At 36.0% G+C, this 26,613-nt stretch overlaps 1 protein-coding gene across 6 annotated transcripts in view; it reads right to left on the reverse strand.

The window, feature by feature from the left end:
- Window positions 1-4,359: 4,359 nt before the first annotated feature.
- The window catches only part of Qki (QKI, KH domain containing RNA binding), a 123,912-nt gene continuing 101,658 nt past the window's right edge, over window positions 4,360-26,613 (reverse strand). Inside the window, exons 5-8 of one of the 6 annotated variants that reach the window (XR_005286503.2) lie at window positions 15,499-15,586; window positions 13,898-14,197; window positions 11,135-11,972; window positions 4,360-7,420 (exon numbers count right to left, since the gene is read on the reverse strand). Coding sequence is in view for 5 of the 6 variants with exons in the window: in XM_038338766.2 (XP_038194694.1) it covers window positions 7,404-7,420; window positions 11,135-11,209; window positions 13,898-14,197; window positions 15,499-15,586 (480 nt within the window). In the remaining variant the exon portion in view is untranslated. The other 5 variants (XM_038338767.2, XM_038338766.2, XM_038338769.1 and 2 more) reach the window with 5 other exon arrangements.

Here is a 26,613-nt window from a genome sequence, read left to right on the forward strand (position 1 = left end):
GGACAGCTTTCGGGGGAGTTAAGTACTCTCCTTCTACCATCTGGGTTTAAGCCTGGGTGGTGAATGCCTTCCCCTGCTGAGTTATGTATCAGCCAGGGAGACCAGTTTAAATTTCAGCTTCCTATTTTTCATGTTACACTTCACCCACTAATTTCGGGCTTTAATTTTCCACCTGAAATCCTCAGTTATTTTAAAATTTGGACATCTGCTTAAAATGTGTTCAAACCAACTCTTTCCACTAACCTGTTTTCAGTTTTATACGCTGCATTACTTGTAATTCTACAGTGCAAGAATATCTTGACAAACGCTTCAAGTATACCCAAGTTGCTGCATTCATTACCAAAATCCACACAAGTCTGAAATGATCCTGAATACTTTAGGATTAACTCAGTCCCGCAAGAAAACTTATGTTTTCCTCATTTTGTTTCCACTCAGCTCACCTATCGTTTTAATCAGTATCCAATGAAGTAACCAATATGTAAGCAGGACATAAATTAAGAAAACATTCTCACCCCAAGAGAACTCATCCACTTAGATGAAATCAATCTATCTATCCAGTTTCCTAACCAGACTAGTTATTTTAAAAACCAGTAATTACAGAAATCCCAAAATGCCACCCAGCTCCTATTCACTGTAAGAAATAAAAATTTTATGAATGACAGTGGTTTTGAAAATACTTTATTGCGTTTGTGGCATGTGTGAGCTTTGCATGCCATGGCACACACGTTGAGGTTAGAAGACAGCTTTTGGTTCTCTCCTACTGCGGGTTGCAGGGATCAAATCCAGGTTGTAAGGACTGCAGGCCAAGCATTTTACCTGCTGAGTCACCTCCCAGTGGGTCTCAGCCATTCACAGACCACATTCATCTGATTTTTCTCAGGAGGACAGCATTAAGATCTGTATGGCACGACCCCCGTTTTGAGAAGGCAGGGTAGTGTCTAAAGATACAAATCTTATTTCTGGACCTGGGCAGACAATGCAAACCGTCTATGTGTCTCTAGGTGTCCTAAGAAGTGGTGGTGGAGTTAACAAAAAGATGACTTTTGAGATAAGGAAAACAAGGAATATATTTTTAGCTTACTACTACTACTGTGAAAATATGATCTTTGAAGAGAAGAACTGGTGAAAATCTAATCTTTAGATTTTAATGCCTGCTAAATCATCAAACCAGCAGGGCTGCCAGTCTATATACCTGGTGCCAAGGCTGTCAGGAGGCTGCGTCTGAAAAGGATACCATCCCAGTGACTGAACAGATAGAAGGCAAAAGAACTTACAAGTGTAACAAGAAAAATTATTTACCTTAAAGTACGAGATGCAAAATATAGATGTCAAAAGAAAACTTTTAATGGTGTCAAGTTACTGGGAGAAATCTTAGCAATTCTTCCATTTTGTTCAAGATACCTATGATATTAATCTTTTACACACAATAATAGATGACACCAGGATTTGGTAAGCAACGCTTTATGGTGCTAGGCATGCATCTAAGCTGGCAACTTATATCTACAAACTGAGCTACGTCCTCAGCCCTCTTCCAAGAAATTCTTACATGTAGAAAACTACATAAAAACTGTATTAATGTTTACTAAGGATTAGCATGGTATTTTGGATGCACAGGACCAGCCAAGGAGCACAGAGTAGTTTATCGATTTTCTTTTTTAAAAAAGTGATCTGTTAATGAACTAGAACTACAATGTGAGATTCTTGAATTTTCTAAGCACCGTTTAAAGGATCAATAAAAACATAAATGTGTCCCTACTTTGGTATTATTTCTCTGTGCAGGGGGCGGGGGGAGGAAGGGAACTGCCACATTCTCAGCTCACCTTTTATTTATTTTTTGCTTGACAAGATGCAGCAATGCACGCTGTCCAGTTTTTATTGAACCTCATGTACAGTTTGCAGTTTCCCATTCAAGTGTGACTTGGGAAAGTCTATTCATATATATATACACACACACATACACACAGTATGTCTATTCACATATATACACATATCTATAGACACACACAATTTCCAACGTAATATATCTCGCAATAGATATATTTGACTCAAAACTGTAGTAACAGAACCTTTAAAGAGATATAGAGTAATGTTTACCCTAGGAGCTTGTCAAGTGTCTCTTCAAGGAGCAGCAAACTTCAAGGAATGTGAACTGCACTTTACCCAGTCACTATTCACAGGAACCACTGTCCACAACTACCAACCATGTATTAGTTGCTGCTGCTTCTCTCCCAATCCCTGGCAATTAGTGCAACAGACACAAAGAAAGGAGTGTATTGTGTTTCAGATTAACCAGTTTGATTCAGCATTGAGCATCAGCTATAGATACTTTTTTCAAGTCCCTTCAAAATAAAGACAACTCAATTTAGGTAATTTTATGTAGAAGAAACCAATCATTAAATATACTTGGTTAAATGATACTGTCTATAAAATGGATTAAGCTATTATTCCCGCTTTAAAGGTATTAAATGCTTTGTAACAATATATAATATTATCCTATACACTTAAAAATGTGGGAGACCAAGAAGTTTTTAGAGAATAAATTTAGCTTAATTAATGCATAATTTGGTAACATGTTCCATTCTGACAGGAAAAAAAAAAATCAGAGGCCAAGAATGCTGTACCAGTTAGCTGTCATCAAGGATTAGACAGGCATCCCCTTCCAGTCACACAAACAACCCCTCCCTGCAAAACACACACACACACATACACCATTTCCCCAAACACCTCTCTTGTGTGCATACAAACATTTTTTAGGGGCTTCAACAACCCCCTCACATGGGCACTGCCATACATGAAGATGGTATACTATAATGATGTGAATGTAATTTTCATGTTTTCCTAGATATTTTACCTAACGAAAAAGAAAAATGCTTTACTAAGAACATTAATATCAACAGCCTTTTGAAAACACATATGTAATCATTTCATCAAATAGCATCAAACAATAAAGTGACTCTAAAAGTTCTCCCACCCCAGCAATACGGCTGTTTAATACTATTGCAATAATATAAAAATGTGACTTGCAATGCTATCTGCATCATGTGAGACTGTCTCTGAACAACATTTTCAGTAGAAACAGTGGTAATAAGATGCAGCCACACATGAAGTACCCTCACTGCATGCTGAGGCTTCAGAGAATATTAACGGCACAGAAGTTCCTCATCAACTGTTGTGCCAAATACCATGAAAATTTGGGCAGCAGCCTGACAGCATATTCAAATTTTCATACAGCACTACACACGTGGTTATGGCAATGCAACCTGCATATCCAATGATATTACAAAGCCTCCCCCTCTAATTAGAGATTATTCCATATGTGTACAGGGTCAAAAGTGAACAATGGTTTTATTAAACTAGTCTTGCTATTCTAAGCTTCACATATGCACAAATATTTTAACAGTATGCTTTCACAAAGTTATCCTATAATTCAGCTCTTAATTTTAAGGACTCTAAAATATAATTTCAAAATGTAAAGCATAATTTATAAAAGCAAAATTCATCCTAAGAGTGATTTTTTAAAAATGTTAAAGGATTTTTTTTCACACACAGGAAATTATGAATCTGTGAACAACGTATGGACTGAAGTGTTAAGAGAAGTTATAATCAGAGGTCCTTCTACACAGAACAAACCCAAGTGAAGCATGGGACAGGGAAATAATCCTAAGTGTATGTCTATGCTAGAAATGAACGACACCATGTCAGATTACAGTGTTCGCTTTACTGCACCTCTTGTGTAATTGTCTAGGCTGTTCTGAAAGTGACTAAGAGGAAAGCCACCTGAGAGAGATCTGTAACACACTGAAGGTGGGGGTGCGAGAGGCACGGACAAGACTGGGCAGCACTGCTCAGAAAAACAGACTAGCTTTAACAGGAGCAGCTGGCTAAACAACACAGGGAAAATATCAATTGACTCTTAACATTATAATGGGACTGAAAATGACCTGCTTGTAGAAATGGTTCAATAAGGAATCAGACTGGTTTCTCAAGGTGATCATCACAGTAAACCTTTGTTTACTCTTTGTGTTGTCAGCAGACAGGGATTATTGTGGAGCAGGAAAAATAAAGTGTGAAATTAGTAATGCAGATACAGAAAGGCCAGTGTCATAACGAGAATGACTCAAACAGATGCCACCTTGTTCCCGTCTCCACTGCACGACCCTCCAAGGTAAAGGCCAGAACACCCAAAGCTTTAGCAGTAGTGTGCACAACCGTCAGCTGACAGACAGCACAGAAAACAGTCACCCTATGTTATCTGTGGCCACGCTCTTCAACGTTAGTCCAGGAACTCAAGACTTTATTTATCTCTGTTTTTTTCATTAAACATGTAAAGGTTAATAAACAGACATAGTCCAGAGTTAGTAGGTTGGTATTATAACATTTATTAAAATAATGCTATGGGTTAATAGAAACAGCAAAGAACCAAAGAATTAAAATGCAAGCTATGTAAAATCCCAACTAAAACCCAGAAGTGTCTAATGTATTCATTCATCAGCTAACTAAAAGCCCAAGAAAGACAAGACACCCAATATAATAAAGTACTGCAAAACAATTGGCAATTTTCAGTTATCAAAAGTGTGGATTTTGCATTTTGTCTCCTTTTCTCAATCAAGAAAAAAATTCTTCTGAATGTTATATAACATACATATAAAACAAGATAGAAAAATACATTATAAACTTGTAACAATGGCTGTAAATACATTATCTTACATGTTTCTCATAGGCAATAGGTTGGTTATGGTACATACATAGCATGAAACTACTAAGATAATAAAGAATAGACAAAAAATACATGTCAGCTGTATGGTAACATACCAGCGACACTCCCATCTACCCACGCTAAAAAATTACATAATACTGTCAGGAAAAAAGTCTTAAAAACTACATATTTTAATAAGAAAAAAATTCAATAGAGTGATAATACTGAGAACCAAGGCATTCAGAGATTCCAAAAGTCATGCTTTTTTCAGTTGACACAAAACATTGTCAACTAAGTTTTCAGAAGTTTGTTCAGAGCCAGCATTACTCATAAACGTCACACGTCTACTGTTTACAGATTTACTTTCTTCCCCATAAAAGACCTTTGATAAACATCTAAAATGTCCAGGTATAACACGGCTGAGATGAGACTGGATCAAATACTGGTACTGTTTTTTGTTTTTTTTTTAAACTATCACCTCAAGTGTTCTGAGTGTCGCAAATTTATTCAACCAACCAAACAAAATAAAAATCAAAATGGCACAGCATATATTGTAAATAAATCAAAATCACCACGTGTGTAACAGAAAGACAAAGCCGTGGTCATTAAACCAAAGCTAGCTGAGTACAAACAACAACTGTCTATTGCATAGTAAATAAACTGAAAATGGTTCCAAGAGAGACAGAATAATGGCGAGGTCACCATGAAGGTGCCCAATGAACTTCCTGCTGACCTTGACTGTGAAGCCATGAAGGTATGGAAGAGGGCATGAGTTGATGAGCCAGGAGCCCACTATCACATGAGATTTGCCACCTCTGGTACTGAGCAATTAAATTTATGAACTCAAGTATTTAGATGCAGGCTTTGCCCACAAACTGCTTCAACTAGAGAACTGTTGGAACTTTGTGAGAAAATGAAGATGAAAGAAATGTAGCTGAGTGTTTATATGCACTGTGATGCTAGATTCCCACATTCCTTTAAAGAGGAAAAGTTACTAAAGCCAGCAGAGATGGACTACACAAGGTATCTGGTATGACATAAAGTCTGATTAAATTTGGGTTACTTAACACTTTTTCCACAATAAAGGATTTTGATAATTTATTTTTGTGAAAAAGTTTGTTAGGCATTACAATTATCTCCAATTATTAAGAAAAAAATTCAATGTATCCCTCTTCTCTGAATAAAATAAAGCTCTAATGTCATCTGTAAACTAATATTCAGATCTCACATAATTTTTTCTAACCTCAGAATCCTCTGGGCTAACACTGAAGACGGTAATAACCAAAAGAACTCAATTATGATTTGTAAGAGAATGACATTTTAAAATTTACTAGTCGGACATTAGAAAAGCTATTACATTTTTTTTCACAGTATCAGATTTGGCAAACTGGCATCAAGATAACGTGACACAAATCATATAATTCAGACCATCAACTCATCTGTTTCCCCTCGTGTCTCCTTTCACATACTGGGCGATGGAGGACATGCACTAACTTTTACTCTGAGGGAGGAGCTGCTCTTGCAGGACACTTGACTAAATGACCATGAAGGAAAATAAGGCACTTTCTTTTTCTTTAGACTTATTCCAATACTTAAAAAATAAAAAACAAAGACAAAAAGGCTCTTTTGGTCTTTTGTTTCTTGACAACCACCAGAAAAAATCATTTAATGAAATAAAGGGTTTCTTTGTTCTTTTTCTTTTTTTATAACACTTGAAAGTATAAAATGCTACATTTCCAAAAATATATATATATTTTTTCTGCACCAGCACCCTTGTATAGTAAAAGTATCTACTTTTTGTTCATTTGTTTCAATGCACTACACGTTATCTACAATTTCATTACATGTATACAGCAAATAGGCAAGCATGGCTTTTACATCCTTAATGATATTTTCTATACAGGGAGGTTTAAAAAAAATATTTGAACAGTTTGCCCAGTAATGTGACACATAATGCATGTACCTTGTTCTCGAATAATTTTTAAGGTGGTGTAAAATAAAGATTTGGAAATTAACTAAGATACCCAACTTTTTAAAAATAGTGTTGCAGTTTTGTTCTTTGCATTACTTTCCAAAACTCCTTGTTAAGCTTTTCTCTCATGGCACACTTTGTTCTAATACTTCAAATTTTGGCAGGCAATATAAAAAGGCTGCAATTTCTGCCCTTTGAGGGCACTGTAGTGACTAAACAAACAGCATGTCAAATTTTGAATACTTTTGAAGTCACTTCACCAATGACATCCCTGACCGAAGGTTCATGCATGATGCATTGTCACACAGTACATTCAGAGAGAGCTTTGACTTTGCTATGAGAAGAAAAAGAGTCCTACAAGTCTCTCACAGTAACTGCCTCTGTCATTGAGTAGTTAGGGCCATCTGTCTCCCCTTCTTAAGAGAGGCCTTCTTACCGTTCGCTTGGGGTGGGCATTGAAAGATGATCAGTGCTGTGGGATGAATCGGGCCTTATTGCTTTACTACTATTCAGTGCAGGTTCTAGAACCACTTTCACCCAAACAGGGGGGAAAAGCTGAGTTGGAGGACAATTTCTTTGTCTTTTGTTTGGTTAGATGGTAAGACGAACGGACAAGTGCCTCAGCTCGCTGCACTGACGACAGGCAAGCAAAGGCGATTACCAGTTAACTGATCAGCAGGCAGGCATGGTCAGGTCATCATTGGGTGAAGAGTTCAGAGGTCAGAAGGTCATAGGTTAGTTGCCGGTGGCGGCTGGGTGGTTAAAAAAAAAAAAAAAAAAAAAAAAAACAAAAACAAAAAAAACAAAAACAAAACAAAAAAAAGAAAAGAAAAGATAGAGAAGAGATTAGTTTCAGCTAGTGACGGCTTAATGACAACATGAAAACTAATACAACTAATAAAAAAAAGCATGTTGAATTCTGACAAACTGATTGACACCATCTACAGAATACAATAAAAATCATGACAATTTCATATCATGATTTGAACAAATAAATAAAGAGGAGCCCACTCCCACAAAAATAATTTGAAAAACCCCAACTTGTTAACAGAAAAAATAGAAATAAAATACAGCTAACAACTAATAGTTAGTAGCAGTCAATGAAGGAAACTGGAAAACAATGATGAATAGGTTTGGTATAAAGAACTTTGAACAGTCAGTGCAGTTATGAGTATCTGACTGCTATTAAGCATTAGTATTCTCTCAGATGCAAGCAATAAAGCAACTATTAATGATGGATGTGATTATTAATAACTGATGATTAACAGAAATGAATCTAAAGAAATTTAAATTTCTATGAACAATTTGGTTCAACATAAACTCTGGGCCAAACAAGGTTTCTTTTGTTCAATAAATGTTTATTGCTTTTCAATTATTCTATTTACAAACAACATGGAATTTCCTTGGCCTCATGATACAGAGCAATACTGTAGTCTAGCAGTGTAGGCAACATCATGGGAACCAGAAAAGGCCAGGCCTTTTGCACCAGCCAACACTTTCCAGTTGAAATACTAATTTACACATATAGAACACTTATAAAATGCACTTGCATGTAAACACTGTAAAATCCTGCCATTTAAAACTCTATACCTCAAAGAACTCTAAGTACATAAAAAATAGAAGAAATTTCTAACTGATACCAATAAGGCATTTTAAAACTACAAATAGCTTTCTTTATTCAATTTCAAAGCTAATACTCTGCAAATACAATAAAATCTGACATTTCATATACATTCCTGCTTTATATTTTTATATTTTAAAAGAAGCCACCTGTAAATACTATTTTCTTTTGCAAAGTAACAAAAAAGAACAAAAAATTTAAAAAAATTACAGTAAAACATAAAGTAGTTCTCAAGTGGAAAAGTTATCACTCCAAATGTCCTTGAGTAGCTCCTTCCTGAATCAGCCTGTCACAGTCTACTTCACCAAACTTGGTCCACTTAACAGTAGTATGATTCTTAAGACTCATTCAACAGCTTAATTATTCTACTCTACTCTGAGGTTTGACAGAACTTTCTGTACTGTTGCTGCCACTGTGACAAAGGCAGGAGAGATGTGAATGAAAAGATGCTCAGTGCAAAGTTAAGACTCTACGCCACTTCATAACTCAGACCTAGCAGGTGTAACGTTCACAGGGTTTAAATGCGTTCTATAATATTTACCTTTGTATGACAAAAATGTTTTCTATAGTTTATCAATTAGGACAGCTTATAAATACTACAAAAATACTGTATCTTCAATATAATCAAAACTTCCCTGAATTTCTTAAAAGGAAGTAGAATTTTATTTAAAATTTAAAAATAAAAATGTTGCTCTCCAAAATTTAATTTGTTTAAGTAATGATTTTTATCAAATCATTGTGTGGACAGTTTCTAATGACATTTGAGTGTGGAGTATTTAACAAAGCAAACCATCATATCCAGTGCATCTAGAATACATCCTCTGCCATGTCCTGGCCTCCTGCAGTACACACAGCTATGTCAACTGTGCAAAATCACTTACAGTTCATTACAACTATAGTCAGTTGGCCTTTAAGTTTTAAACCAATTCTGAAATAAGCATGGTGGTGAATTTGTTTTCAGTAAGCAACCACTCTAAATGCTCACAAATAGTTACATGGTTGTGTGTCCTTGGGCTGTGTCCTTGCATCAAATGAATGCTAATAATAATCTTCTCTTTGAAAGATTTTTTTAAATTAAAAAAAATAGAGAGAACAGTAGTATCATAAAATAATGTAAGTCAAGGACTTCGGTCATCTCCCTTAGACCCAATGAGTAGTACATGTGGTGATAGTAAGTGTAAGCCATCTGTTTCTAGATGAAGAAAGGAGGAAAGGAGGGATGGAGGGAAGGAAAGGAATTTCGGTTTGCTGACATTGCATTTCAATTACAAATATAACTAATCAAAATAAACACAGCTACAGATGAGCCATGTATGGAATGTGTTGCCATTTTATGAACACAGTACGATCTTGGTCTAATATTTTCAGCTACCTGAAGGCTCTGGAGTACAAAGTGAAAAAGGACCGTTGTGTTAACAAAATGACAGAAAGTCTCCTAAGACGAAAGAAAAATCTAAAAAGAAAAAATACTTCAAAATCAAAACACTCTGTAAGAGAATTATTTTAGACTTTAACGGTATGATACAGCTTCAATTACATATGATATCACCCACACCTAAAGTGACCTTCCCCATCTAACTTCCTCGAATGGTCAATATGCTCACACTTGGCACAGTTGTATGGAGTTTTATCATTATGGATGTTCCCCCAGAAAAGGATTTATTTTGTTTAACAAATAATTACCACAGAAAAAAATGAATACAGCAGCTAAAATTTTCAGGACTCTTTCAGCGTATATGATAAATATCATTGGTGTCTTTGGAAAGGCATTTTATTTCTAACACACAAAACAACTGTGTCCAATATTTATGGTGGGTATTCAAGAGTAACCATGTCAAGTGGGCTAGGTCCTTTTCTACTTTTCTTGGGGCTCCAATCTTGCAATTAACAAAACAAAACAAAACACCACACAAAAAAGCAAAAAACAATTCAATGTCAAAAAACCGAAACTACCATTTTTCGAATAAGAATAAATAATTTAAAAATGGGTCCAAGGGCATATAGAGGGCACAAATTACAAATATGAAAGTGAGAAAAATGAGGACTTGTTTTCCAGTCACAGGTTAGTCAAAAAGGATATCCGAACAGCTGGATCTCACATACCACAGAACTTCAGGATAGTTTACCTTCAGGTAATATATTTTAGCAGCAAAAGACAAAAAAAAAAAAAAAAAATCAAAGGATCCATTTTGGCAAGAAGTAGAGTAAGAGGGAACTCATTTTCTAATTCATTAAAAAGTATCATAAAAAAATTATTTTCACAGTCCTGACTGTTGATTTTAGCTAAATACTTGACATGTATACCCTCATATTTATACAGTGGCTCAATGTTTTATTATATAGATAAATGAAAAATAAATCTTCAGTTTTCTCCAAAATTACACAGAAGCAATTCTTTTACTTCTCTCATGAACACATAATCTGTTCGATTCATTTTGCAGTACCAACCCAAATATTAAGAAAAATTAAAGGGTAAGTTTTAGCAATAATTATTACTAAAAATTGCTAAGGTAATATAAAACTTTAATAACTTCTCAAATTGACTAATTTATGTTTTAACTGGAATAAATCTTAGGACATTTAACAGAAGATTTAATAAATTAAAATATAAAGGGAAGGGGTGAAAACCCAAACCAAAAAAACAAAACAAAACAAAAAAAAAAACAAAATCATAAACAAAACCACAAAAAAACAACCTTAAATCAATCAATTATTAAATTAATTTAGGGAAGGAAAAGAAATGTGTGCAGGTAAACAATTACATTTTTCCATCAGGTGTGGTGTTGCAAACTTTATGGACACCCAGCGCATTGCTTATAAACAAGAACTGCAGAACTAAACTAACCTCGGTCTGCGGTCACAATCCTTTGGTAAGGATGGACACGCATATCGTGCCTTCGAACTTTAGTAGCCACCGCACCTAGTTAAATTGCAATTACCAAGACAAAGTTAGAAAACATACATAAGGGAAACATCGACAGCAGGTTTATCAAAATGGATCTCAAATGTTCACTTACTACAAAAAGCTTTAGAAACACGTTAAGGCACAGTAGTTTTAAAATTAACTGTAGTATGTCATGTATATATGCATCTATCAATATTGCATTCGTTTCAAACAGGTTGGCCTTCCACCTACTTCATCCCTTCATGGACAGTCCCAGGTCACAGTGTCTCACAAGCGCTATGAGATCCAGACGTAGCTGGGCTTTACTAGTCACATATTCACTGAAGTGCCTTTCTTGCAGCAGAACTACTTAAATAATGCCACATTTAATACTGACAAGTATTTGCTAACCTTAACTTTCATAGTTTATTACTTAAAAAGGTTTAAAAAGCAACTCTTAAAGCCTACAGATTGTGGTTTTAAACTTTTGAGTCAATAAGTATGAACTGCAATGAATTAGGTGATTAGTAAAGCAAACAGTACAGTACACTTAGCAGTCAGTATACTACTATACACTCCTTTTATAAATTACCGTTGCTTTGCAGTGTAACAGACTAATCCAAATTAATAACATCATTTTACTTTATATCTATGTGCAAAAGTGCAAGTAAGTCACTGACTGCTAGGCTAAGCTTTTCCCCGGAGGCTGCTGAGACTAAGCATTGGTTAAATTCAGATCTGATGAGGGTTCAGTTAAGACCGTTCTTGAATTCTTAGCCTTTCGTTGGGAAAGCCATACCTAAAGATAAAAGGAAGGGAATTAAACATTAGTCATCAATGAAGATTTGATGCTAATACCAATCTCCTCACTACCACCAACACACATGTCTGCATCTGTTTTGAAGGGCACTGCTTATTTTAAAATAATGTTGAGACTGGATATATAAGCATGCATGTTATCTGTGTGCAAATTTACTGTAAACTGGGAATTTAAAATAATTTTCTCAGTTCTCCAGAAGGCCGATATCATAAGTTTTACTGCTTAGGTGGCAAAGCAATAAACAACAATAATCATAAGGGTATTTTTTATCACTCAGTACTTATTATTAAGAACCTTGAAAATGATAATTGGGTATCTGCATATTTTGCTCTTAATTTTCCTGGTTTAATACTCAAGTCTTCATAATTTTAGATGTCCCAACCAAACAAAACATGTTGCTTTACAATGAGAAATTTTACAGCAGTGCCTCTTGCTCTCTCTAAGCAGTAAACTGGTCGAGAATCTATTTTTCATTTTAGATATGCAGATTGCATAGAAATATAATTCTATCTGGCAAAACTAGGGAGCTCTGGTACTGAGTCAGGAGCCCCAGACATGCAGAAAGCCAAGAGTAGTAACTCCTCAGGAACAGATGCTGTGAGTGCAGCAGAGAGGAGTGCTGGGGAAGGAGCATGCACAGGGCCACAGGACAGAGTATTAATAGAAAGGAAAACTTAAATAAGGTTACAGGTTACATGTTATTTTTAAAAAAATGCTTCAAGAAATGTACAACAAAACACAGCTTCTCGCTAACATTTCTGTGGTATAATTCTGACTTCTACAATGATTCAGACAGAAAACATTACAATAAAATGCATTTGTTTATAAAACAAAAGGCACGTAGGTGCATGCACACACACAGATAACATACAGAGCATTGTGGCTTTCTTTAAATGAACAATAAATTTTCAAGTTTAAATCTTTGTGTCCAAGTTCATTAAAGATTTTCCAATTAATATTAAGCTGGGGAAGCCCTTTAAAAGATCAAAGTTCTAAAAAATCAATAGCAAGCACACAGCACCAAAGGTCATACACAATTCAGAAAAAAAAAGTTTCAAAATTCTGTCTGGTAAAACAGTGGGGTTGTACAGAGTTTTTTTTTTTTTCCACATTGACTGGTCGTGCTATAACAGCTGCTGTACTCTAGTCCTTCATCCAGCAAGTCAATGGGCTGAAATATCAGGCATGACTGGCATTTCAATCCACTCTATAAAAAAAAGGCATCAATAATGTCTTTTTCAAGAATATAGCTTTTTGATCATGTAAACCCGTGAGTTTATATGACTTTAATTTTTGCCACTAACATGACTGAATTTATTAAGTTGATGTGTGGTCATCTAGTTCATAGTGACTATGGAAACTGTAAAATACTGGTTATGTTAACCAGGACTTCAAAAGACCGAAGCTGAAAATCCTTCAAACTGCAACTATTAACTGCATCCTTTAAGGGATCATAAATATTTAAATAATACACAATAGAAATTTAATAAACTCTCAATGAGCTTTCAAATTCAGCTAGCAAGTAAACCTCTGAGACAGAACAAATCTAATTTTGGGAGGTAGAGCTGATGATTAGGACAAAGTGGCAAGAATAGCCTAAAATTCAAGAACTTCAATCACCTAAGCAATAAAAGCATTGTCTGGTTGAGAATGTACATGGCAAATATACCTAGGGATTCTGAGACACTACACTAAATGTAAACCAAATTAAGGTATAGCTTGCTACTTAATGGGAGAACTTGTGAGGAACTAAAACAAACACAAATTTAGTTTTCAACCTTTCCTGATCAAAACTTACACTGCCTCTCTAGGCTTCGATAGACATCATTTCAGAGTCTGGGGGGTGGAGGTGGGACACCACAGTCAGGAATGCACTAACCATCTAGTAATGGACTCATACTTACCTAACACACCACTGGGCTCAATGGGGTACTCAAGGATTGATGTAGCTGGTGCCAACGTGTAGGGGTATTCATAGGGTGTGTAGATTAACCCAGCTTCAGGCCCTGGAGGGACTATTGCAGCAGTTGGGTGAGGAGTTCCGTTTGGCATGACAGCGGTCTGTATTTGTCTGATCAAAGGCATTATGGTAGGGCCAGCTGGCGTAGGTGTACGCAGAGCAGCTGGTGGGAGGACAGGCGCAGGCCCAGTGATGATCCTTGGAGCAGCCTGGGCAGTTGCTGCAAGAGAAAAGGCAAGGGCTGCTACAGTAAGCAAAGAAATTTAGAAAGAAGTACAGGGATAGCAGTATAAAATATGGGGAAATGAGAGGGAAGTTGGAAAAAGAAAAGAAAAAGCAGGAAAGAAGAAAAATAAAAGGAAATCATTAGTACATGCATTGATCACACAAAAATGCCAAAGCACACCAATCAAATGCAAGCAGCTTTCCCTTTACAACATGATTGAAAATAATGCAAAAATTAAAAACCCAGTATAAAAAATTGATCAAGACCATTAAAATGTTATACTGTTCATTTATTTGGTGATATATTCAGTATAAAATATTGTCAGTCTAAAAGTGCACGCAAAAAAAAAAAAAACCAATCACCCAAAAAACAAAAAACATTCAAATTAAAAGGTGCAATTAAAAAATTATAATTGAAGTCCACAGAAACACATATGGTTTATTTCCAAAGAGCAGCACTGGCTTCAAGCTTCAGGGAAACTACCTGGGTTAAGTTAGGTAAGTAAGCACTAAGTATATGTTGCCAGTATGTCTGGAATTATTGCGCAAGAAAAAGAACCAGAAAGCAGTCCTATCAGTAAATTCATGACTATTAAAAGTAAACTAAAGGCAACCATTTAAAGTAACTATTGTTAAACTCACAGGGTTGCCTACCTTTGGGAATATTGACTATGCCATCAATTTCTTAAAATTAATAATGCTCTAAATATATGTTCATATAAACCTTATGTTGTCTCAAAACATACATTTTATAAAACACTATTCTTTCAGAAAGCTTATAAAATTATGCCATAAACCATGAAAGGGAGAACACTGGCTAAAAACCATTCTCACCAGTTGACCTCTGTGAACTCAAATAGGAACTTAAGTAGAAAAACAAAACACACACACACACACACACACACACACACACACACACAAAACCAAACATGAATGCAAACATGCAAGCAAGGGGAAAGGAAAGACTTCAACAGCAGAGCCATTTCATTTAGACACTTCAAATAAGCTCTTTTTTAAAAAAATTTCAAAATTTTGTCTTTTGCATAATATAACATGTTTAAAGTCTTAACCGGATAGTTAACACAACAAGACATTTTCTGAACCCCTTCACCAGAAGAGTAAATTTACAATCCCAAACCTGATATGCTGGCATAAAATAAAATTGAGCAGGCCATCATTTACAGAAGCATTAAAAAAAAAAATGGGGCTCTTGGTTGTATCGTAAATGTTATCATTACTTCAACTGGCTTTATGCTGTGGTACCAAAAGGAAATGGGCTTGTAGATAAACAGGTGTAATCCTGCCCACGCTCATTCTTACGTGATTTAATGTTGGCGTCTCTGTAGGTGCCATTCAAAATTGCAAGCTCCATCAGCTGCATCTTCTTCAGACTGTCTTCTCCTTCAGCCTGCATATGAGAAACAAGAGCAAAAAGTATCAGACGGTATATACATATATCACAACTAAAAACTGTATACCAAGTGACGCAGAACTAAAAATAACCACTCAATTTGTAAATGCTTATTTCTGCTTCCTTATGCCGCTGTTCTTGGTTTCCTTCAATGTACCAGGCAAGTGCTATCAATTCTATCTTTGGCCCTTTATATTTAGGATAATCATAAAATTTACTACCTACATCGGATATATATATATATATATACACACACAAGGGAAAAGGGAACTAAACTAACTAGACTACACAGGCAGAAACTAGGAAGGCTACATCGTTTACCATGGCTTTACCCCTGTTCCATTAATCAATACTAATCTTGGGAAGTCAGCTGTCAATGGTGCCTGTCATTTAATACGTGCATATACAATCTAAACACCAAATCTAGATCCAAGGCCAGATAAACTTCCCCAAACAGTTTTCACCTTAATGTTTCACAGCATTCTCCTGTCTTAAACCCTACTGTGATTTCTTACTATCTGAAAAAAGATTTTAAACCTTTCTCAAACTACTAACTCAAGGTGTACTTGATCTTTCACACAGATATTATACAGCAATAGACCAGACTAAGTCTGTTAATGTCTTAGTGTTTATTCCCATTTGCTTATCTGCAAATGCTATTTACACATTCCTGTATGCTTCCCTTTCCACGCCCTTCCACACAACTCCAAGAAAAATGCTATCTTCTTCAGGAGCCACCCTACAATCTATGATTGCAGTATTCAATTACAGCTTGTTGAATGTCACCACTCCTAAAGTAAGTGCCATTAGAATAGTCTTGATTTCGTTATTTATCACTACCTGATCCATGTGTACTGATCCCCAAAGTATTTGCTGGAACTAATTTTGGTTTGTTTACTGTTTGTTAAGAGACAGGATCTCACTGGTTGTCCTAGAACTCACAGGCTGGCCTCAAACTCATGGAGTTCCTCCTGCTTTACTCCCAAGTGCTGGATTAAAGGTGTGCCATCACTCCTGGCTAAAATTTATTTATTGATTGGTATGAGAAACCTAACTTTACTGACAAAGCTTACATGTGTGAGCTCTACAGAACACATTTTAAGTAGCCAAACAGAAAAGAAGCAGTAGAAAAAGAACTAGGAAGTCTGTCCTTTAAAGATTATGGCATCAAATGTCCCCCCACTTTAGTACAAGTCCATTTGAAACATGGGAGTGTAGCACGAGTTCTAATTGGTCTTAATAAGAAAAAACTTGAAGACAGATATTTGGGAGTAAAAGCTGAAAGATCAGAGATGCGGCAGCCAGTCACTAGTTCTTACCTCCATGAAATTCTTAGACGGAATGGGGTTTCCTGTCTCTACAAATCCTTAGACTGAATGCTGTCTCTACAAAACCTCAGAATGAATCCTTAGCTCCTGTCTTCTCCTGCCTAATATTCTGCTCTTTGCCCAGCAACAGCACGTCCTGCCTCCACCTCCCTACTACTGGGATTAAAGGTGTGAACAATCACTGCAAGGCTCTGTTTCCTTTTAGACTGACTGGATCTTGTGTAGCCCAGGGTGGCCGTGAAATCACAAAGATCTGCCTCCCTTCTCCCTAGTGCTGGGATTAAAGGTGTGTGCCACCATTACCTGGCCTCCCTATAATTACAACTAGCGTGGCTAGCTTCTCACTCTGATCTTCAGGTAAGTTTTATCTGTTATAGCACAAACAAAATATCACCACATGGGAGGGATATTACTAATACATATGCAAGTTTCTCAGTCTTCTATTTCTATTACAATTGAAATGAGATCTTTAGAATAGGGATTGATTAATATATTATAATTTGTAGTAAATAGAATTGCTAAGTATTTAGTAAATCACAGACTTAAAGAATTAAAAAAATTAAAGAACATATAAGTGAAACGATTAAGAAGATAACATTTGATGTGCCACTAATAACTGTAAAAGTCTCCTTTGCAGTAAAGATACTTGCATATTTGTTTATTATTCCTTGATCGTCATCAATGTGTATAAAGATGAATAAAATAAATGACTTATTTGGTTAAATATAAAATACATGAGCTATTATTGGAAAGAAGTACATACCTAATATGATCAAAGTTCCTAAATCTGTTCATTAAAAATATTAATACTGCAAATTAAAATTTATCAACAGTTGGTTCAAAATTTAATCTATGTAATAAGGAAATATGAAAACTTTAAAAAAGGAAAACAAAAGAAACAGAACTATTTTCAGTCATAATGAAAAAAGATGTATAAAAAGTATGAAAATATTAACGAGGGGAAAATTTATCCTTCAAAAACATAAAAGAAGAAATGGTCTGTAAGAGAGCATGTGCTTACAAAGAGGCTTAAAAAGGACTGCTCATTATTATTACTAAGATGTGATCCACATCAACTGTGGCGATAACACCAGAGAGGAAGATGGTAGAAGAAATGCATGTGTTCCTATCCGTGTGTGTACATACACGTGGCCATGTCATTTGTAGGTCCCAGAATACTAAAAGCTGGGCAGAAATCACTGCAGTGGGTAAGTAGCAAAACCTAAAGAAGCAGGGCTCCCCACATAATGATGGTATAACAGCATCTTACAGTGTGACCACTGTGGAAGGCTGAATTAATTAATATGTCTTGACCCCTCCAATTATGTGGCAGATTTAGAATCTAAACCCAAGCTGTCACATCCCAGAAAGAACTTTATTATTTTCATATCCTTACCACCTGTCACACTCTTTATTCAAGGAGAGCTAGATACTGGGGTTTATTGCCTCACTAGACTACAATCATTACAGAATTGTTTTCATGTGAAAGTGGTTGTTTCTGGCCCCATTTTGACAGAAATTTAGTATATTTACTTGCCTAAACTTTTTTCAAGCGTAAATTCAGATAAGAAAACTTGCTGGTGCCGGGCGGTGGTGGTGCACGCCTTTAATCCCAGCACTCAGGAGGCAGAGGCAGGCGGATCTCTGAGTTCGAGGCCAGCCTGGTCTACAGGAGCTAGTTCCAGGACAGGCTCTAGAAACTACAGGGAAACCCTGTCTCGAAAAACAAAACAAAACAAAACAAAAACAAACAAACAACAACAAAAAAAAACTTGCTGGTGTTATGCTATGATGTAAAGGCTCTCACTTAGTCCTTCTAAGACTTCTCTCACAGACCACAATTGTCTTTGAGAACTCAAGTTATAGACCTAGATAGTATTTTTAAGTCAGCTTATTTATGTCAGGTGCGATAATTACGGGGGGGGGGGGGACAAAACTGCTCCTAAGAACCTGTATGAGGTCAAACATTTGTACTTTATACTGTTTATGTTGTCACCTTCAATTTCCTGAATGCTTCACTTTGTCTCCTAACCATGCTAACACGAGGCATAATTTACAGGCAACAACATCCCAAGATGTCCAGTGACGCACCTGGCCAGTTTTGATGAGTGCATATGAAGACAGAGCATTTCCACCAGCTTCTCCTTGTGTTTAAGCACCAACATTAATATGGCTTTCCTCATAACACAGCTCAGTTTTTCAATTCCAGAATTTAAGAGAATACTGCCACACACAATTTCAGTGTGTTTATGAATACTCATCCACGTTGTTTGTAGCAGCAGATTATTACTGTCTAGTGGTGTTTTTTTAATTCATTCTCTTGCTATAGATTTTTTGCTTGTTTCTAGTTTGAGAACACATTATGAAAATTCTCATACAGGCATCGTTGTGAATCTAGATTTTGACTTATTTTGGATAAATATATAGAAGTGGTATTGCTGAGTCATAGGATAGATTAATTCCATGGGAAAAATAAATGAGTCAGAATACTATAAACAGCATAATTAGCTTTAAAGTATGAAAGCTAAAAAATATATACTTGCTTAGAACTCGTGGCATCAGAAGAGTCTTGAGATTACAGAGATTTTTAGATTTGCAAAAAGATAGCATACCACAGATAACATAGTATCTCTACCAGTGTCTGGGAAAAATCTCTTATAACAATCTGACCTATGACAAAATATATATACAGGGTAGAATAAAGAGTTGTAAAGATAATTTTCTTAACTTTTTGGAATTGTAGATGGCAGACTGATGGACATATATAAATATATGTTTAAATGTATGCATATGTTACAATGAGATGTTAAGTATGTCATTGGCTTTAACAAGCTATATCAAAGAAACAAACAGGCCAAATACTATTAGACTGAAAGGGTTCTAACATACAGTACAAAAGTTTAAGTGCTGTTTATTTTATTAGAATGAAATATAAAATCTTCATCATCTAAGTACCATACTTCACAATAAAGCTATAGTATGAGCACACATTATCACTAAGACTCAGACAAATGAATTTTTCTGTAAGGTCATAATACAGAACAAATCCCTAAACAGAGCACGTGAGCCAAAGTCCTTAGACTTTACCCATCACATCAGTACACTGGTACTACCCACATTCAGCACTACCACAATACCTTTTATGCGGAATTGCCTTCTGAATTCATCAAAGACTGTACTTTATTAAGAAAATCATGTTTACTTATTAATACTGCAATTGACTAAAGTGGCACTAAAGGCCAGTAAGACGGCTCAAGAGGTAAGGGTACTTGTTGCCAAGCCTGATAACCACATGGTAGGAGAACTGATTCCTATAGCCTCAAAATCAAAACTGAAGCCCCTTAGAGCAGTCTCAGAACTGAGCAGGCTCTTGTCTAGAAGCACTCACAGCAGCCTTCACACTGTACTACTTTTCTATAGTGCAGACTCACTTGATGACTCTCACAGTCATACTACTTTCAGAAACCTATGCCATTTACTTAAGACAGTGTCAGTGATACACAGCAACATGTTGTCATGCTCTTCTATAATTGGTAAGCATTTCCAAACAGCTCTTCCCCATACCTCCCTCCCTCCCTCTGTGTGTGTGTGGGGGGGGGGGGGCGGGAGACAGAGAAACAGAGGGGGAAAGAGGGTGGTAGGGAGCTAAGTTTGGGAATGTGAGGTCAGTGTGGGCTATTGAGGTGGTTTGGGGGAAGAGACTCTGAATAAAAGATGAACAACTAAATGCATAAAGAAAGAAACCACATTTTATAAGTTTTTTTCATTTTCATATTAAAAATATAATTATATAATCCTTACCTCCACTCAGTCTCAAACTCATAATTTCCTTTTAAGTTACAAGGGATTTTAATCACAACACTTTTATTTGCTCTGCTATGCCTACTCCTTTAAGAGTCCAAACAGTTGTTAACACATCAAAGGCTTCATTCTCAAGTTTGCATAAAACTTTCTCCAAGTCTAAGACCTAATAATAGCAAAACCTCTTATGCTTCAACTTTTAGCCCCAGGATTATAGCTGCTTCCAAATCTGTATTACATTATTCCTATCTCCATTCTCCTCCACTTCTCAAGAGCTCTCTAACTAATTCCTTTCTAAGTTCTCTTCCACCACCACCACCACCCCCCGCCGCCTCCCCCAAAGACAGGGTTTCTCTGTGTGGCTCTAGCTGTCCTGGAACTCAGAAATCCACCTGCCTCTGCCTCCCAAGTGCTGGGATTACAGGTGTGTCCTAGCAGTGCCCGGCCTGGTTTATGTTTTCTCGGCTGACGCAGAAGGCAGTGGCTGCCCAGCACCCTCCACAGACCCTGGATTTCCTAGACTGCTATGTGTGATCATATTAACATCCTTTCTTCTTACATCACCAGCCTCAGTCTGTAACAAAGTTCAGCTTTGCCAGCCATGTTTTATTATTTCTTCTAGATTATTTAAAGTTTACCTGATTCAATTTTCCTTTCTTTTCCACTTTGGTTTTTATTCTCTATTAAGAATTGTAAGTTAAAGCTCTCACCTGTCCTGCCAAACTTTTGCAGAAAGAAGTCTGTGCTAAGCTCATCCCCAAAGATCAATAATAAAACCACGAATTCATCCCAAATGCTTCTGTGAGACCCAGAGGTCCTGTTTTTTTCATGGCATCTTCACGAGTCTCCTGGTTAAGCTGTTAGGAATGCTTAGTAAGCACCTAGTATGATGAAGTTTCTACGCTAAATCTCACATCAAAGAAGGAAGGTCACAGAAGAAGCATCAAAGAACCTCCCAACATTCTGATTGAAATCCAATAGTGAATAGCTGAACCAACGGCTGAAGAGCTCTGTGTGCATGCGGACCTTGTTTATCTTTCAAAAAGTCCTTAGATCTATCTATGTAAGTTAGACTGCTGTTTCACTAACAAAATCATGAGTCAAAGTATTTGGGGGAAGGCTAGCAAGTTTTTGTATCTTGACTATGTGGTAAAACCAGACAAGACTGGGCTTTCTGTACTACACTACTTCATCCATCCACCCATCCATCCATCCATCCATCCATCCATTCAATTTTTCAAGACAGGGTTTCTCTGTGTAGTTTTGGAGCTAGCTCTTATAGATCAGGCTGTCCTCGAACTCACAGAGATCCACCTGCCTCTGCCTCCCAAGTGCTGGGATTAAAGGCGTGTGCCACCACCACTTGGCTGTATTGTAGTTCTTGTTCCAGACTGTTGAAACTTTCCTTGGACAGGGAAAAACCAAAACCACCCAATTAAATATTTCTTCATACAAAGGACCTTAGTTGTTTATTGTTTAGTTGGGGGCTTCATCCTACCCACTGGCATCCATTTTTGGAATGCTGGGCAGAAAACTCCATTCCAAGCGCCCTCCCCTGGGAATTGCCTCAGTCCAAACTCCACCTCTGAGAAAGCCTGCCAAATGGTGACCCCTCCCTGGGGAAAGCCAAGACTACTCCCACGGCCTATTTAAACTGCCCCCAGAGAATAAACACGTGGTCTCCCTGTTCCCCGTGATCCCCCCGTTTAACCTCTTTACCTCTTCATGTTTTCCTGGGACTACCCGGGAGTCTTGCCATCCATTAAACCAGGACGTCTTTTAATTTGGCCTGATTAGGATTATTTGTGTCAGCAGAGAGGTTTGTCATTTAAGAAAAATACTTAATATTTATGTTTTACAGAGAACTGAACATTTCTTACTTCATTTCATCTTAGTAACTGATGCAGCACACAGCACCAATATTAGTTCTCCACTGACTGCATTATTTTACAGTAAAATTAGAAGAAAATGTAAGACTTTTAATAAAGCATCTACTTTGCTCATGTAGCTAACAAAAGCTAGTTTAGTCACAGTTGAAGAATGAAACAAATTTAAAATGAAAACAAAACACTGCTCTATGGATTTCATTTTATGAAATCCAAAATGTCCCGTTTTTGTTATTATTATTGTTGCTGTTATTATTATTATTATTATTAGTAGTAGTAGTAGTAGTAGTAGTAGTAGCAGCAGCAGCAGCGTTTGTTTTTGTTGACATTCAGTCTCCAAACTGGCCTCAAACTCATAGAAATCTCTGGTTCCCAAGTAATGGGATTAAATGTGTGCACCACCACACTTGACTATTCCTCAAATTCTTAAGTGGGAAACTACACAGCAATGTAAAAAGTTCATCTTGATAAAAACATTAAACAAATTGGTGAAACATTTATTTAGGTTAGCTGCTAGAACGCAGGTCAAGTCTCGAGCTCAAATTCAGGAGTTTGAGCAAAGTCAGCTGTAAGCAAAATGTCTAGAGCTCTCTAGAGTCACCATGCTTTAAAGAGGAAGATTACATGAGGTCATTTCGAATTTGGTTTACAATTTCACACACTGTAGCTATGTCTAGTGTGTATTCTTAGACTTTGTAACATTAAAAATTACATCAATTAACATGACATCAAATAAACTTTTAAACTTAGTAACATACAATTATTAGCAAAACACAAATAGAAAAGGGACTAAGAGAACGTTAAGTACTAAAAAGCATGCCAAGAACTCAAAGAGAACTGTTAAAATGGCTCAATGGACAAAGGTGCTTGCCGCCATGCAGGATGACCTAAATTCTATCCCAGGAGCCACAAAGTCAAAAGAGGCAACCAATTCCTGAAAGTTCACCTCTGACCTAGAAAGATATGTGTGCAAACAAACAAATATAAGAAGAAGAAAAGAACTCAAACACTATTATGGCAAAAGGGCCAATGCAATTTATAAGCCACCGATGACAGTGGCGCGGCCTCAAGATCTGGAAGAATGTTTCAATTACTGGGGGTCCACAGATACCAGAAGGGCAGGCATACCAAGGAATCCCCTGTGGCACTTGAAATCACTAAGGGAGGTAGATTCTCTCAGTTTTACACAAGCAATTCCCCTCTCCACTCCAGGTCCAGCTACAATGACCATAATTCTATTTAGCAGAACATAATCAGGAACTTAAAAAACATTTTTAACTTACAAATGGACCTATACTTGGACCTAACAGACTAAAGTATTCCCTTTCCAAATCTAGAAGAATCTATACTATACTTAAAATTATTGATAACTTACTCTATAAAAATTGAATAGTTTTATTACAATCTAGACTTTATGGGTATTTTCTATTAATAATTGTCATACAATTTTATTTAATTTCAAATATTGATATAATTTTTAATTCTTCAACCAAGGCTAGCCCTTAACTGAGAAAAAAAAACCTACCTGTTAATATGCCACAATGCTGGGATTAAAGGTGTATCCGACCATACCTAGTTTTGTAACTATATGAAATATATCATCAGACATTTTTCACACTTATAGTCTTTAAAACTTGAAAAAAAAATGTAAAAACATCATTACGGAACAATACTTTCAAGTATAACTTTAACAGATCAAATCAGGTTTTGGAGGAACTCATGGGGAAAGAGAAGGTGAAGGAACAGAAAATTAATCTATCTGGGAATAAGAAAAACTGATGACAAGGGCTTTCCAAAAGCTAATGCAGGAGCACAAGGCAATTCTAGCCTGCAGCTGAGTAGAAGTGTTGTCACTGGAACGTGGCTGTGTGTGCGACAGCTCTGGCTTCAAGTGAGCTGTGACACGTGAAAGGGGAATGAGAACCAATGGCACACTAGCTGGGAAAGAATGGGAACGAGGGAATCTCAGATGTGGACGAAGGCAAAATTGTCACTCAAAAGAAAACAAGAGCGAAATCACTGTATATAAAAGACAGGGAAGAATTTTAGAAATATTATGTTTAAGATGTCTTCATGGTGGCCAGACAGAGACAATGTATAGTTTGTTCTGAAATTTCATATTAGCCATGACAGCAGCTGGAGATACAGTGGATGTGATTACCCAGGAGAACAGAGTGGAAAGAGATCTAACTTAATGAAAGTGTAACATTTCTCTATAGTGAACACCATGTAACCAAACAAGGAATTAGGAAATTCAATTACTAAATAAGAGTATTTGTCATAAAGTATAGTATTAAATTCTAGCCTGGTAAATAAAAGTTTCTCAATAAATATTTATGAAGAGAGCTAGTTTTGGCAGTCATTTAATGTTGCTTTTAATCTTATGCACATACACACGTTGCAATTCCACAAATGGTCAATCAATTTTAAATAAATTGATTTAAATAGTAAATCAATTTTAAAATAGAGAATAACATCATCCATCTCAGCAATGGCAGTAGTATCGAAAAGTGAGTTAATTTGAATATCTGCTAGCTGGCTAAGATATTATATACTAAGGTTATTAAAATAAAGCTAAATGATGTCAACTTGAAGGCATAACTAAGAACAAGTTGACATATTCAACTTATAAAGATGAAATGTTTTCTGTCTCTACAAAGGCATAATAAAATAAAATAACCATCTTCACAATTCATTAATATGGATTCAAAATTAGTGAATGAGATAATCAGAAAGTCACTTCTGAATTAAAACTTAAATTTCAATTATCACAACTATTAGAAAAAAATGTAGAAATAAAAGCTAATAAATAAGCTAATCTGAACAATCCAAATTACAATGCTTATCTGAACATTAATATATGAAAATGCTACATTTACTATGAACGATTTCAATAAAAGTATCACATTAAAAATTTAAGATGTTACAAAAAGTTAAATAAGCATTAAGAAGTACAGAATTTTGACAGATGTTTGATTTTCCTGCTTTGGTCAGTTCGGTATCAAGCATGTTAGCAGAGTATGGTCCGCAAATGCTCTGCCTATATACAAAGAACATGAAACTACTTACCAACCATCAGAAAAGCATGCAAACAAATTAAAGGGACGTATAAAAACAATTGGACTAAAGGAGATATACTAAGAAATTATTCTATGTTTCTTCTATTAACTACATTTTAAATAATTTTTTAAAAAACAGTATGTATACCATATACTTAATAGGGAAGTATAAAAGAACTAAAATGTATAAACCTAGTCAATGAGGTGCTTATTTAAATATGGAATATAAACATTACTTAGGTAACAATTTCAATCAAGTATGAAGTTCTATATAGTAAGTTTAACACGCAAATTCTGAGGGATGTACAAAATATATAACTGAAAGTAGGGCATTGTATATAATCCACCACATTTTTTTTCTTAAGCCATTTTTTTCTATTTGTTAACAGTTCCAATCTGGAGTTATAAGCTATCTGTTTGTCAGTCTGAATATGTGTTGCGATGAGGAGTTCTTCAATGACTCTTTACAGGAATGGCAAAGATGCCACTTGTATTAGCTGTTCAGTATTACCATAGACAAGACATTTCAACACCACAGTGCTTCATCAGTGAGGAAAGGTGCTCCCCTGATTTTTTAAGAAGCCTGAGCCTGACAGCATTACAGCCAGGACAAACAGTGACCGGATCATTAGCAGCTAATGGCTATAAGAGAACAATGTATAACTCTGATTAAAGTCTTAGAACATAAAGTATATCATACTTCTTACCCCTTTTGTATGGATTGCTAATCAGAAGTGGAACTCCTTATCACCTAGTTGAAACAAATGTTCTTACCTTAACGTAGAAGACAACTAAAACAGAAGTGTTATCAAAGATAACTGATACAGAACTGAATTAAATTTTACTTTAGGAGTCAAAAAATAAACATCAAGAAAACCAGCCAGTACAGTTCAATTCCTGTAGGTTCTTTTCTGTCTTGAAATGGTTCCAGAAACAGCACAGAGCAGAGG

Source organism: Arvicola amphibius, chromosome 8 (genome assembly GCF_903992535.2).
Source record: "Arvicola amphibius chromosome 8, mArvAmp1.2, whole genome shotgun sequence".
NCBI lineage: Eukaryota > Metazoa > Chordata > Mammalia > Rodentia > Cricetidae > Arvicola > Arvicola amphibius.